General features: G+C 46.2%; 1 protein-coding gene across 3 annotated transcripts in view; it reads right to left on the bottom strand.

Annotated features, from left to right (window-relative positions):
* MYO16 (myosin XVI) overlaps positions 1-15,274 on the bottom strand; it is a 224,243-nt gene that overhangs the window by 69,524 nt on the left and 139,445 nt on the right. For all 3 annotated transcript variants that reach the window (XM_060231776.1, XM_060231767.1, XM_060231759.1), the window contains exons 10-12: positions 11,865-12,015; positions 5,939-6,049; positions 4,813-4,878 (exon numbers count right to left, since the gene is read on the bottom strand). In XM_060231776.1, coding sequence (XP_060087759.1) covers positions 4,813-4,878; positions 5,939-6,049; positions 11,865-12,015 — 328 coding nt within the window. The remainder of the gene's footprint in view (positions 1-4,812; positions 4,879-5,938; positions 6,050-11,864; positions 12,016-15,274) is intronic.

Here is a 15,274-nt window from a genome sequence, read left to right as displayed (position 1 = left end):
CTATTCACTTGCATGTTCCTTGACTCTGGGGTCTGACATATACCAGGGGTGGCTAAACTTGCTTAACAAAAGAGCCACATAGAATAAACACCAGATATTTGAGAGCCCTAAGACATGAATGTCAAATGTTTAAGAGAAGGAAGGAAGGAAGGAAGGAAGGAAGGAAGGAAGGAAGGAAGGAAGGAAGGAAGGAAGGAAGGAAGGAAGGAAGGAAGGAAGGAAGGAAGGAAGGAAGGAAGGAAGGAAGGAAGGAAGGTGGGGAAGGAGGTGGAGATGAAAAGAAAGCAACTTTAAATGCATTCTCCAGGCTGCCGGAGATTGCTTGGAGAAGTGATTTAAAGAGTCAAATGCCTTCTAAGCCAGCCGACAGGGTAGTGAGGACTTCGAGAGCTGCACACTATTTGCGAAAGAAATCACATGCGGCTCCCAAGCTGCAGTTTGGCCACCCCTGGGCTATACCATGCTGCCTCACCGTTCATATTAGCAGTGAATGATTGTGACATCATAACAATAACAACTGAGAAAGGGAAAACTTCAGACAAAACAGATGCAAAAGATTTAGAATCATAGAATCATAATTGGAAGGGACCTCTAGGGTCATCTAGTCCAACTCCCTGCACAATGCAGGAAACCCACAAATACCTACCCCAAATTCACAGATCCTCATTGCTGTCAGATGGCCATCTAGCCTCTGTTTAAAAACCTCCAAGGAAGGAGAGCCCACCACCTCCCGAGGAAGCCTGTTCCCCTGAGGAATCACTCTAACCGTCAGGAAGTTCTTTCTAATGTTGAGCCGGAAACTTTTGATTTAATTTCAACCCATTGATTCTGGTCTGACCTTCTGGAGCCACAGAAAACAATTCCACACCCTCCTCTATATGACAGCTCTTCAAGTACTTGAAGATGGTGATCATATCAATGAAATATTTGAATGAAATAGTTTCAGCATTAAAGCAGTTGATGCCCCAAATAGGTACTAACGAAATGATCTTAGCATGCGGCTAACAAATTCGAATCAGGGGTGTTCTGCACTGTGATGCTTTCTTTTTGAAGCCTGGTGGTCGGCTGGGGCAACTGCCAAGGCAGCGTAGCGGCAACACTGCTTCCAAATGGTGGAACCTCTCTAGCAAGAATTCAAAAGTTTGGGAGCCGCAACTTAGAAAGCCCTGCCCCTGATGTTCATTCACATTGCTTCTGAATACGGGGATGCCCCAAGCAAGGCCTATGAAGATTGTCTTAATCTCTGATGAGCTCCATAGGTCATATCCTGGTCCCAGAGTGTGCAGGGTCTTACAATCAGCACATTGGTCCTTAAGTGAAGACTTCTGAAAAATGGTGACCTGTAGCTCATGCCTGTCAAGAATTCTTATTCTCACATTTTGAACCAGTTGAGGTTTGGGATAGGCAACTCGATATAAACATACTGTGGCAGTCCAACCCGGATGCAGTTAGTGCACTGTGGCAGTATCACAGGAGTTAAGAAAAGACCGCAAATGGTGCATAAACCAAACTGGTACCTCTACCGAATGCATGGATCCAAGTAAGACCAGAGTTACGCAGACTTGACCCAGATCCAGCTGGAGTGTGAAGGAGTAGAACAAATCTTAAATCTAGTGGCACCTTTAAGACCAAAAGGGCTTTTTTGAGCAGGAACGCACAGGAACTCAATTCCCGCTAGTTTGGCATCAGGGGGTGTGGCCTAATACGCAAATAAATTCCTGCTGGGCTTTTATACGAGTACGAGATTTCCCAGTTCAAGTGAGTACATAGCCTAGAGAATTTTGGTTATTCAATGCAAAGCATTAGACAAGCTACAACTGGGGTGTTAGAAGCCATGGTGGGCTGGTTACACCAGGATAGACTGAAATGAAACCCATCTAAGATGGAGGTCCTGGGCCTGAATCCACCTCCCAACCCTTGACAGGGTGCGACTGATGCCAGTGGTGTGACATTGGATGCCTTACTTTCTATGGAGGCCCAAGTCACAATTGTTGGCAGGTCAGCCTTCTGCTATCTTTGGCTAGTCAGGCAACTGCTTCCCTACTTCTCCTCCCATGACAGTGATCCATGCAATGGTCACCTCCAGACTGGATTACTGCAGTTCGCTCTACGCAGTGCTGCCCTTGACCCTGACCTGGAAACTTCAGCTGTTACAAAATGTGGCAGGGTGCCTCCTAGATGGGTCACCTGCGCAGGAGCGCATACAGCCAGTGGTTCGCCAGTTGCATTGAGTCTGCTGAACCAGACTCAAGGTTATGCCATTAACCTTTCAAGCTGTAGGTCTTGGGCCGTCATAGCTGCAGTACTGGCTCTCCCCCGATGTTCCCCAGAGAGCCTTGCACTCTTTGGAACAGCATCTTTTGGTGGTCCCTGGCTCCAAAGACATCCTCATCCAGGGCCTTTTCGGCTCTGGCCCCGGCCTGGCGGAAGGCCCTTCCAGGTGAGGTTTGGGCCCTATGGGACTTATTATAGTTCTGCAGGGCCTACACAATGGAGCTGTTCCATTGGGCCACTAATATCCGCCTCCCTTGCTTCACCCTGCTCCTTATCTGCATGGAGATATACTATTGGTGGTGTTAATGTCCACTCAACCCAAATCCCTCATCTTGATCCATCTGAGCATGCACACAGGCACACCCGGGAACTCTGTTGATTGTTTGCCATCTTGGGGATGTCTTATGAGTCTTAAATTAGATTTGATTAAAAAAAAAACACATTGTAATTGTTTTTACTTGGTTTTAACTAGGGTTGCCAATCCCCAGGTGGGGGCAGGGGTTCCCCCGGTTTGGAGGCCCTCCCCCCGCTTCAAGGTCATCAGAAAGCAGGGGGAGGGGAGGGAAATGTCTGCTGGGAACTCTGTTATTCCCTATGGAGATTTATTCCCATAGAAAATCATGCAGAATTGATGCGCGGGTATCTGGGGGGCCCTGTTTTTTGGGGTAGAGGCATCAAATTTTCCGTATAGCATCTAGTGCCTCTCCCCAAAATACCTCCCAAGTTTCAAAAAGATTGGACCAGGGGGTCCAATTCTATGAGCCCCAAAAGAAGGTGCCCCTATCCTTCATTATTTCCTATGGAAGGAAGGAATTGAAAAGGTGTGCCATCCCTTTAAATGTGATGGCCAGAACTCCCTTGGAGTTCAATTATGCTTGTCACAGCCTTGATCTTGGCTCCATCCCTAATGTCTCCTGGCTCCACCCCCAAAGTCTCCTGGCTCCACCCCCAAAGTCCCCAGATATTTCTTGAATTGGACTTGGCAACCCTAGTTGTAACCCACCCTGAGCCTGCTTGTGGAGGAGGGCAGGATAGCAATGCAATAAAATAAATAAATAATTTCCGTAATTTATTTTTATATCAATTAAATAAACGAAACCACTGGTCTTCTACAAATATGTCTCCTTGGATGTTAAATCTTTTAGAAGTTTTAAGGACTATTTTTGTGAGATGTACATTTCAGCCAATCCAGGGCTTTTTTTTTTTTGTAACTCCTTTGCATATTAGGCAACACTTCCTGGTGTAGCCAATCCTCTGCCAGCTCACAATAGGCTCTGCGCTAAGCTCTTGGAGGATTGGCTGCATCAGGGGTGTGTGGCCTAATATGCAAAGGAGCTCCTGCTACAAGAAAAGCCCTAAGCCAATCCATAAATGATACCTCTCGGGCAGGTTTTCTTCTTTCCTTATGCTCTACCCTCCTGTTAGAGATTTGTCACGGTGCTGCTGCTTTTTGCTTTCTTTAATGAGTCACGCCAAATGCCCGGTCATGACCAACATCTGATGATCCTTGACAACAATCCACTTGGCAGTTCTGGTTTCTGAAGCTACCGTCTTTCAGCTGCCTCAGCGCTGTGCAGGGGTGGAATTCTATCAGGAGCTCCTTTGCATATTAGACCACACTCCCGTGATGTAGCCAATCCTCCAAGAGCTTACAAAAAGGAGCCTTGTAAGCTCTTGGAGGACTGGCTACATCAGGGGTGTGTGGCCCAATATGCAAAGGAGCTCCTGCTGTGATTCTAGTGCTTGCACTCAAAAGGACACAAGTATCCCTGCTGCTATCAAATCAGGAAGATTCACGTGACGGCTTTATTCCGTCTAAATGACTAAGACTTCCTCGGTAGAAATGTCAGCGCTCTCTGACGCCTCTGAAACAGGCACTTTGTTGGAAGTCTCACGGCAATGAATTATTTGTGATAAAACGTCAGCAAATGTGCCACACGTCTCCATTTTGTCGGAGCTGCTCGTTCCTTCCCCTCCTTCTCTTGGGTCTTCTACGCTGAGTCCTCTGACTTCTCCTTGCACCGAGCTCTTAAGAGCAGTTTTGTTATCTTGTCCAATTATTGTCATTGTCTGTCATTTTTAGTACATGGTTGTTTAATCTGAATGCTGAAAATACCCAGAAGAGACGTCTAAAAGAAAGTATAAAGCAGATGAAGGCCTTAGCCCAGGGGTCCTCAACCTTTTTAAATAGGGGGGCCAGTTCACTGTCCCTCAGACTGTTGGAGGGCCGTTACTGCCGTTACTGTACAAGGCCGCGGGCCGTCAGTTCTCCGTCTTCTGCATCTCTCTCCCTTCCCCACACCACACACCCTGGCCTGGGAACTCACCTCACCTCGGTATCACCTCACACTCTGTCTCTGCCGCCTCAGCCCAGTGCCGGAAGTGTGCATTGCTAATGCAAGTTTAGGTCGAACGTCACTTCCGGTCTGATTTTGCCATAACCCGGTGGGCCGCATAAATGTCCTCAGCGGGCCGCATCTGGCCCGCGGGCCGTAGGTTGAGGACCCCTGCCTTAGCCCTTTCCAGGAAAATGCTTACCACGGGGGAATAAATGGGAAGTTCTTTGAAGGGATTGACAAGCAGCAGGATATCTCCAATGTAGGTCTGAAAGGAAGAGAAAATAAGGATATAGTTAGCTGATAAGGAAGATAAGCAGGGGTGGAATTCTAGCAGGAGCTCCTTTGCATATTAGGCCACAACCGTGATGTAGCCAATCCTTCTAGAGCTTACAGTGTGGGAGGATCATGCAATCAGCACACCAACCTGCTTCCCTATAATTCTGATAACACAAGAGCACAAGATCCTTACACCCGTGTTCAAACCGCATTTCTGCTTCCTCAGATAAATCTATTCCTGACAATTGCTGAGTTGGTATTAGTTTCTGTAGATGCAGACACGACCTCATGGGGAGAGGTCTTCCTGTTAGTGCTTTGTCTGTTGTGATGCGGTAAGCTGATTTATTTTTGGTGTGAGTGGAACAGGGATAAATAAACCCTTGCTCAGAGAGGCAAGGCAGAGCGTTTTCTCCTCAACACGCGTGTTGTGTGGATCATTCCAACATTACAGTAGGCCCTGTAAGAAGAGCCCTGTAAGCTCCAGGAGAATTGGCTACTTCAGGGGTGTGTGGCCTAATATGCAAAGGAGCTCCTGCTACATAAAAAGCCCTGCCTGGTTGATTGATGGCACTGGGAAGAAGTGGCTGATTAGTGGTTGCGGTGGAAAGATATGGCAACTCCATAGGGTTTTCAAGGAGATGCTTTTGTCACTGCCTGCATCTGCGTAGCGACCCTGGGCTTCCTTGGTGGCTTCCCATCCAAGTACAGACCAGGGCTGACTGTGCTTAGTTTCCAAGATCTGTCAAGGTTAGGCTATCCTGGGCCATTGAGGTCAGGGAGGCTCATTGGTAGCTACAGCCAGGGGTGGAATTCTAGCAGGAGCTCCTTTGCATATTAGGCCACACACCCATGATGTAGCCAATCCTCTAAGAGCTTACAAGGCTCTTTTTTGTAAGCTCTTGGAGGACTAGCTACATCAGGGGGTGCGTGGCCTAATAAGCAAAGGAGCTCCTGCTAGAATTCCACCTCTGGCTACAGCAATTAATGTTCCGAGCTGTTTCCTGCATTTGCTCATAAATGGATAACAGGAACTATTTGAAGACACTCACATAGATCTGATTGTTACTGAAGCGCTTCCGAATCTCGTAGAGTAAACTGCTGTCTGTCAACTCGCTCAGAGTAGCCAGGTCATCGTTTGGCGCTGGAGGCATTAGCTTCACCTGGGAAAATGCAAAAAGGGCATCAACATAATTGAGATGTCCTGATTTCAATATACTGTTAGCAGTGTTCCCTGTAAGCTGAGTTAGTGTGATCTAGCTCACAGATTTTTAGCCTCCAGCTCACACATTGTTGTCTTAGTTCAGGAAGGATGACCCCAGAGCGCAATAATTTATGCAGTAGCTCACCACTTTAATGCCAGTAGCTCACAGCTTTAATGCAAGTAGCTCACAAAGTAGAATTTTTGCTCACAAGGCTCTGCAGCTTAGAGGGAACATTGAATCTGTAAGAAAGAGGGAGGCAGCTGGATCATTGCCAATGGAGTGAAAAGAGTGCTAAAGGAGGATACGGAACCTGCAGATACACTAAATGAATTATTTTGCATCAGACTTCACTGCAGAAGATCTTCTGTGGACAGCTTTTGAGTGAGAGGGCATCCGAAAAAGCCAGTCAAATAGATGTGCCAGGAATGAACATTCAAGGGCAGAGGATAAAGTCATCCTGTCTAGTCAACATGTACCCAAACACTCTTAAAGAATTCAAATGTAAAACTGTCGTCTGCTCACTTGAACTAAGCCAATGCTGAACTTGTATAAAAAGGTAAAGGTGCAAGCACCAGTCATTTCCAACTCTGGGTGACGTCGCATCACGACATCTTCACGGCAGACTTTTTATAGGGGTGGTTTGCCATTGCCTTCCCCAGTCATCTACATTTCCCCCCCAGCAAGCCAGGTACTCATTTGACTGACCTCGGAAGGATGGAAGGCTGAGTCAACCTCGAGCCGGCTACCTGAAAACCCAGCTTCCACCACGATCGAGCTCAGGACATGAGCATAGAGTTTGGACTGCAGCACTGCAGCTTTACCACTCTGCGCCACAAAAATCCAAAAGAATGTACCTACGGGTTTTTAAACTGGAATTGTAAACAACGTCGGATGGTCCTTTACAAAAATACACGCCATTGAGTTATCTTGCACAGAAGTGGGTAGAAAATGTATCTTGGAACCCAAATCCTGATTTCTATCTTTTGAGAGAGCTAGAGAAACTGCCAGTGAGGCATTTTCAGCACTTGTCAGTGGAACGAAGAGAGACCTTTCCCAAACTCTTATGTGCATCACAAACCATGTCTAGAGACTTCTACATCATCTATTATTTATCCAAAGACGATGAATGGCAGGCTTGAGGGAAAGACAAGTAAGCCTACATGGCAACAGGACGTGCATATTCAAAGGGCTTCTTCATGTGAAGAACTCCACTCCCGCTGACATTGATTTATGTGAATACATTTTTTCACCAACTCCGCTTTTGTAACTCAAAGCAGGATGAAATCTGGGCACTCTCCGTCCAAAGTTAAAGCATTTTTATCTCGTTTGCATCTTAAAACAGGAAGCAGCAAACGGCCATTTAAATTTTCCCCACCAAAGTGAATGGAAGCAATCAATTGATCCTGTCTAATGCCAAGACTTTTTTTGAGTTTGAGAATGCACAGGAACACAGTTTCAGCTGGCCCCGCATCAGTATTGGCTGGCTCAGCTGGGCTTAATAGGCAAATGAATTCCTGCTGGGCTTTTTCTACAAAAAAATCGCCCTGGTCACCACTATGTCCATTTTTATACCAGTTTAGTTTGGGTGTATTATACTCAAGGGTCATTTGTAGAAAAAGAGGTGCTGGAACTCATTAGCACAACTCATCTGCATATGCCACACACCCCTGACATCACTGGAAGGTGTTCTAAATTATATCAGCTCGGCATCTACCTTAAAATGCTTCTTGAATTATAATTGTCATAAGAAAACCTTACTCCCATCAGACTTTTTACATTACTGTCTCCTATGTGGCCATGTGATCCAGGAAGGAAGGGGGGAGGAGGCGGTGCTGGCAGCAGTGGCTGCGGACGCTCATTCCACGGATCAGCCTTCCTGCTGCTGCTGCCTCCTCTCACCCTGCACTGACAGCAATCGAGCCCTGAGCCTCCGAAGCCATTTTACCCGCTGATCAGCTGATTGGCGGGGGTGGGGGGGCTTTAAATAGCCCTGGAAACTGGTGGCCGCTCCACCACCCTTCCTTCAAGGCTCCTTCACGCAAATCTCCAGGTATTTCCCAACTGAAACCTGGCAACCCTAACTGGGCCTCTTTCAGAGAGACAACAGGGCACTCCAACCTTTTTGAGCTCGTGGGCACCTTTGGAATTCTGACGAGGGTAGAGGGGTGCAACCAAAATCCAGCTCCCAAGCACAACACACAGAGAAAAATTCCTTGCAGGTGTTCCTGCAGTTTTAAGGAGGGGGTTAGATGTGACCCACTAGGGCAGGGGTGGCCAAACTTGCTTAACATTAGAGCCACATAGAATAAATGTCATATGTGTGACAGCCACTGATACGAACATCAGATGTCTGAGAGAAGGAAGGAAGGAAAATAGGTGGGGAGGGAGAGAGATAGAAAGAAAGCAACTTGAATTTTAAATGCATTCTCCAAGCCACTGACTGGCTGGGCTTGAAGAAGTGCTTTAAAGAGACAAATGCCTTCTCTAGTGGGGCTTCAAGAGCCACTTGATGTATGTGAAAGAGCCACATGTGGCTCCCGAGCCACAGTTTGGCCACCCCTGCACTAGAGAGTTGGGTATAAGGCAGCTTCACGTTTTCATGTGGCCAAGACCTGGTTGTATTTCATATTTCAAAACTGTTGTGGCACGGTCCAAGCCGAAGGGAAGAAGACAGCATGGGTGTGTGGGGATGGGGGGGTGGGGAGAGATCAGGACATTGAATAAAGCACTTTTTTGGAAGGGATGTGGGCTTATTACAGGAAATGTTGGATCCCACTAATCTGGCAGAAACCATGGCCGGGATCACCTCTGGTTTAGGAGTGGAAAGGGAGGAACTGCAGGCTTTCAAATATGATGCTTCTGACAGCAGTATCTGAGCAGAGCTCTTTCAAGTTACAGGGACCCTAAAGCAAATTGTTGATAAGCTGTTTTTGAACTGTTGCACTGCCGTTCTGGTTTTCCAGAGCATCCCTGACAAGTGTTTGTCCAGCTGCTGCTTAAAGACTGCCAGTGAGGGGCACTGTTGAACACTTACTGTTAAAAAGCTTTTCCTATGCCAGTCCTCTCCGCTGCTGCCGGCAGAAACAGCTCCCTGCCCTCCTCTAAGTGGCAGCCCTTCTAATACTTCAAAACAGCAATCATGTCTCCCCACTCAACCTCCTCTTCTCCAGAATGAATATCCCCGAGTCCTTTAGCTTTTCCTCATTGGGCTTGCTCTCTATGGTTACTCGGAAGTAATCTACAGTGAACACTGTGGCAACTACCTTCTACACATGCACAGGATTGCAGTTTTAGTTTAAAGAAAGAAAATATTGGATTTATATCCCGCTTTTCACTCTGAATCTCAAGGTCTCAGATCAGCTCACAGTCTCCTTTATCTTCCTCCCCTACAACAGACACCCTGTGAGGTAGGTGGGGATGAGAGAAGCTCTCCCAAAAACTGCCCTTTCAAGGACAGCTCTGTGATAGCTATGGCTGACCCAAGGCCATTCCAGCAGCTGCAAGTGGAGGAGTGGGGAATCAAACCCGTTTCCCCCAGATAAGAGTCCGCACACTTAATTCTACACCAAATTGGCCCTCCTTTCTCACATCAGACTTTCTAGTTAATACAATTCAGACTATCCCTGAAGTTTCCAAGGGTAGCAGTGCTGGTCCATAGTGGAACAACTAGATTCGAGCCCAAGAGCACCTTAGGAACCAACAAGATTTGGGGGAGGGGGCACAAGCTTTCCAGCATTAGAGCTCCCTCAGTTAGCTAAAAGGAGCTTTGACTCTCAGGAATCTTGTTCTCTATGATGCTGCTGGACTCAGATTTAGCCATGTGAATCAGTGGACTCCTTTCATCAACTTAATTTATTAAATAACATCATGTATCCCCTGTCTTCCTTCCCCAAAAGGACACTGAAGTGGTTTGACACACTCTCCCCTTCTCTTTTATCCTCACAGTGAACCTATGAGGTGGGTTAACTCAAAGTATATTACTGGTCCAAGGTTTCCCAGCAAGCTGCCAGGGCAGAGTGGGTATAAGAATCAAGACCTCCCAGATCAGATTTGGACACCCTAACCACCAACTCCCACTAAAGACACTATATTTTAATGTATTCTTTTTTTCCTAATGGCAAACTAGAGTGATGTTTATAATGTATGTTACATGTTCAAAGGTAAATTAGATGGACAGGAGCACCTCCGGAAAAGGCATAATTTCATTTTGAGTTGTTTTTTCTAAACTAAAACCTCAGTATTTAGGTTAAATTGCCATGTTGGCACTTTGTGATAAATCAGTGGGTTTTGGGTTGCAGTTTGGGCACTCGGTCTCTAAAAGGTTTGCCATCACTGGTCTAGGGTATGGGGAGGTGGGGAGAGCTGAATTCGGTGCCCCCGCCCTGCTGCCGTCCTAGGCAAATGCCTAATTTGCCCAGTGGGTGGGCCAGCCTTGCAGATAGGTAGAGATCATATACTGCCAAAAGAAAAAGAAAAGCAACAAAAATCAGGGTTTATTTTGTAGGAGGAACTCCTTTGCATATTAGGCCACCCCCCCTAAATCTGATAAACAAACAAACAAATAAATGTAGCCAATCGTCCAAGAGTTTACAGGGCTCTTAGTACAGGGCTTACTGTAAGCTCCAGGAGGATTGGCTACATCATGGGTGTGTGGCCTAATATGCAAAGGAGTTCCTGCCACAAAAAAAAAGCCCGGGAAGAAGTTAATAATTTGATGCCCTGAGTGTGTGTTTCTCATTTCTCAAATTATCTTCTAGAAGCATATTTTTTCAGTCCATCTCAGTTCACAAATGTGATTGGGCTTAGTAATAATGTGCGGGTATGACCCCTACTAATTGCATGCGCATCAGATCTTGTCAGCATTCCCCATTCCTCTACTTTTGTGGCTCCTGAAAAAATGGATGGGGGTGGTCACAGGACCCTCAAAGGCAAAAAAATTACATGTAGCATGCACACCTTGGATTGGTTATCAGACACTGCTCCATCATCCTGACAATATGGATAAACGTATGTCCTGATGTCCCCACAACAAACTCCACTTGTTTGCTCACCTGCAGGACACTACATCAGTTATTAGAATCAGGGATTTATTTGAGCAGGAATGCAGTCCTGACTGGCTTGGTGTCAGTGGGTGTGGCCTAATAAGCAAATTAATTCCTGCTGGGCTTTTTTCTACAAAAAAAAAGCCCTGTGTGAAACAATGGTGATGTCTCGGGGTGTGGCCTAATAGGCAAATGAGTTCCTGCTTGGCTTTTTCTACAAAAAAGCCCTGTGTGAAACAATGGTGATGTCTGTGGGGTGGCCTAATAGGCAAATGAGTTCCTGCTTGGCTTTTTCTACAAAAAAGCCCTGTGTGAAACAATGGTGATGTCTGGGGGGTGGCCTAATAGGCAAATGAGTTCCTGCTTGGCTTTTTCTACAAAAAAGCCCTGTGTGAAACAATGGTGATATCCGGGGGGGCGTGCCCTAATATGCAAATGAGTTCCTGCTGGGGGTTTTCTACAAAAAAGCCCTGATTAGAATGCTTAGATAAAACTGTAGTAACAACTCTCACATTTTCCAGAGCTAGGAAATTAAGAAATTGGACACACACAGGGATTTTTTTTCCTGGAAAAGGAGGTGCTGGAATTCTCAAGAAGGAAATGAAGGCGAAACACACAGGTGATCTTCATGAACTTTTAAACATTTTTTTGAGAACTGTTTCCATGAAGAAGTTCCAGAACTCCTTCCTTCCACATTCCCCCAGAAAAAAAGCTCTGGACACACATATTACCTGTTCAGGTTTTGACGTGCTGTTCACCATGGTGCTTTCGGAGGTATTATCTTGTGGCTGCTGCTTCCACGAACCTTTAGCGACATCTTTGAACATGGTGTCTCTTTCCAGTAAGCTGTCTTGTTTGGCAATTGGCAAAGCCAATGGGTTGCTGTGGACAAGAGGCGAGAAAAGCAATTAAGGACCTGAAAGGCATGCAGCAGAGCTTCAGGGCAAATGCAACCAGTATAAGTGACACTGAATGCAAGATAGATCCAGGTGGGTAGCCATGTTGGTTTGAAGCAGTAGAACAAAGTAGGAATCAAGTGCACCTTTAAGACCAACAAAGTTTTATTCAGAACATAAGTGTGACAGACTCAGGCCCTTAGCCTGAGACTTGCAGCGATTGGCTGGAACATTGCCCAAACAATGGAAAAGTATCCTTTTGAGGTTTGCTCAGCAGAAAATCACCTCAGGATTTTTAGCCTTAGCCAGGGGGTCTTCAAGTGAAGTCTTCAGTATACCAGTCTGAAGTAAAGACAGTGGGCTTAGGCCGGGCAGTTGTAAAACCAACTGGACGAGGGGCTGAGAGTGGCCAGAGTGGCTGAGCTCCTTGTGGCAGACAGAGCTGAGTGGACTCTGTCTGGGAGTTATCAGATGGTTTGAAACTCTCTGAGTGAGATTTTGCCAGTGCATCAGACAATCTCCAGGTACAAACTAGATCACACAAATACACACTGAGGGGAGAACTGGATTCTGGTGGTCAGCAGTTGCCCAAGACTCAGACCAGAGGACTAGCTGTGGGGACTGAGACGCATCGGTATAGAGGGGTTCGAGTCCTGGAAGATAGCTAGTGTGAAAGAGTCTGTGAGGGAGAATACTGACACCAGTCAGGAGTTCTCTATGTGTGTGTGTGGAAGAGTGTGTGGAAGAGTGATTGAAGTTTGTTATTTATATGATTTGGCACTGCCTAAGTTAGGGTAAAACATCTGAAGAAACAGCATTCTAAGTGCCCAGAAGGCACAGACAGCCTGTGTGAAGTAGAGTCTAGTGGGACTCTGAAACCTGCCTGGTTTATTGTTTATTTTTAAGATCTTCTGCCAAAGTCTTGTATTTTTACCTCAGCCTGAAAAAGTCTCTACTCTCTGTAATTATTTTATTCTGCCAACCAGCTACCAACTGATTTACCTTTTAATACTGAACAGTTATAATCAATAATATTTCATCCCTCTCCCTTGCCTTTTGTTACCTAATAAATATTTTGTTGTTGTTAACGTTAAAACTGTTTGATGCCAATTATTACCAGTTCTGACAGGATTTCTTTGAGTCTGTCTGAGGGACTGAGGGAAGGTGACCAGGGAGAAATTTAAAGTGGTCGCCCTCCTGAATAAAGCCTCTGACCAGGGTTCCTCACAGTAAGCTTTTATGTGCTCCAAGCACCAGAGCCCGCGCCTGCGCGTTTTGTTAAAAAACAAAACGCGCAGGCGTGAGTTGCAAAGCAGGCTAAGCTTACTTTTAGCAGGCGAGTGGAGTGCCTGGGGGGCGGGGAGGCGGGGGGGGCAGGACGCTGCACCGGGGGGGGGCAGGCGGCGGCCCGGAGGGGGCTAGTGGTGGGGAGGGAGGCAAGCTAAGCGCTTGCTTGGGGCACTGGAGGGGGGGCGAGAGCCCAATTTGCCGCCCCTGTCTCTTGGCGCCCTAGGCAACCGCCTAGTTTGTCTAGTGGGAGGACCGGCCCTGCCAAGCACTCTTCTTCAGATGAGGAATCAGGTACAGTGAGCAGAGCTACGTATAGCTGGTAGGCAGTGGTTTAGAATGCAAAATGGTACAAATTTAAGATCCAATGACAGAATAGTAAAATTAACAAATTGAGCAAACCTTTGATCTGGATAGCATGAGTATGAGAAAGCAATAAAACAGTAATATGTTAAAATGTGAGAATGTCTGTTAATCATTCTGTTGTATAAGCCTGGGCCAAAGAGAGGACATTTCTTTCTCAGAAGTTTTTCCCATCCAACTAATTTACCTTTTAACATATAACATACATATACTTTGCCATTAGAAGAAAAATACATTAAAATATAGTGGAAGATGGTGTTTAGTACACATAATGAGATAAACAGCCAATATCCCTGAGAATGTCAATACATCTAAAAGAGAAATACATTGGAGAGTCTCCATGTAATTTACTATTTAACATGTAAACATCATTCTAGTTTGCCATTAGAGGTGCATGACTCCTACTTTGTTCGAATGTGAGTTTGTTCGAGTGCTTGGAATTACCCCCTCTGCTGTGCAATCACTGCAGCAGTCATATGCGCTACTGTTCCGTGATCCCTGGCCATGGGCTTTGCGATTGTGCCATCAAGTGCTTGAAGACAATGGCAAGCAAAATATAATTGTAACCAGCTGAACACATGGACATTCAGGAGATCAAGTGGACAGCAGAAACACGTGGAACCAGGGCCTTTTTTGGTAGAAAAAGCCCAGCAGGAACTTATTTGCATATTAGGCCATACCCCATGACATCACCATTGTTTCACACAGGGGGGGTTTTTGTAGGAAAACCCCCAGTCGTAGCTCACTTGCATATTAGGCCACACACCGCTGTCACCAAGCCAGCAGGAACTGCTTTCTTGTGCTTTCCTGCTCAAAAAAAGCTGAGTGTGCAAAACCACTGGGAACATGAACAACTGATGCCATGACTACATGTTAAAGGACCATTGGGCCAGACAATATTTTTCAATACTAAACGCCATCAGGACGCCATTTCCCTAAGTCTGCTGGAGCTAGGGTTGCCAGGTCCGACTCAAGAAAAATCTGGGGACTTTGGGGGTGGAGCCAGGAGGCATTGGGATCAGAGCTGGGAGCAAGGGTGCGACAAGCACGACTGAACTCCGAAGGGAGTTCGGTCCATCACTTTTAAAGGGACTGCATGCCTTTTAAATGCCTTCCCTCCATTTGGAAATAATGAAGGATAGGGGCACCTTCTTTGGGGGCTCATAGAATTGGACCCCCTGGTCCAATCTTTTTGAAACTTGGGGGTGTTTTGAGGAGAGGTACTGGATGCTATGCTGAAAAGCTGGTGCCTCTACATCAAAAAACAGCCCACGATACCCATGGATCAATTCTCCATTCTGTGGCTCCGTCAGGAATGATTGTGAATCAAAGGCTATTGAAACGGTCTTGTGTTCCGGAAAGGACGGGTTCTCTTTCTCTCTCTCCAGCATTCTGTGGAATCTTTTCAAAGTGCACTGCTCCAGAACATTTGTCAGTTATCATTGCAGGCACTGGTCTGTCCACATTGAAGTTGGACCTTTTTTTTTTGGAGGAGTGCTAATAGCACGTGGATTTAAAGAGACACGGTCTATACAGAATCCTGGAAACTTGGCTATTGTGACTTGTGTGTTATATTGCTATTTTGTTTGGAACGA

The sequence above is a fragment of the Heteronotia binoei genome, chromosome 1, assembly GCF_032191835.1.
Source record: "Heteronotia binoei isolate CCM8104 ecotype False Entrance Well chromosome 1, APGP_CSIRO_Hbin_v1, whole genome shotgun sequence".
NCBI lineage: Eukaryota > Metazoa > Chordata > Lepidosauria > Squamata > Gekkonidae > Heteronotia > Heteronotia binoei.
This window is presented reverse-complemented; position numbering and strand designations above follow the sequence as displayed.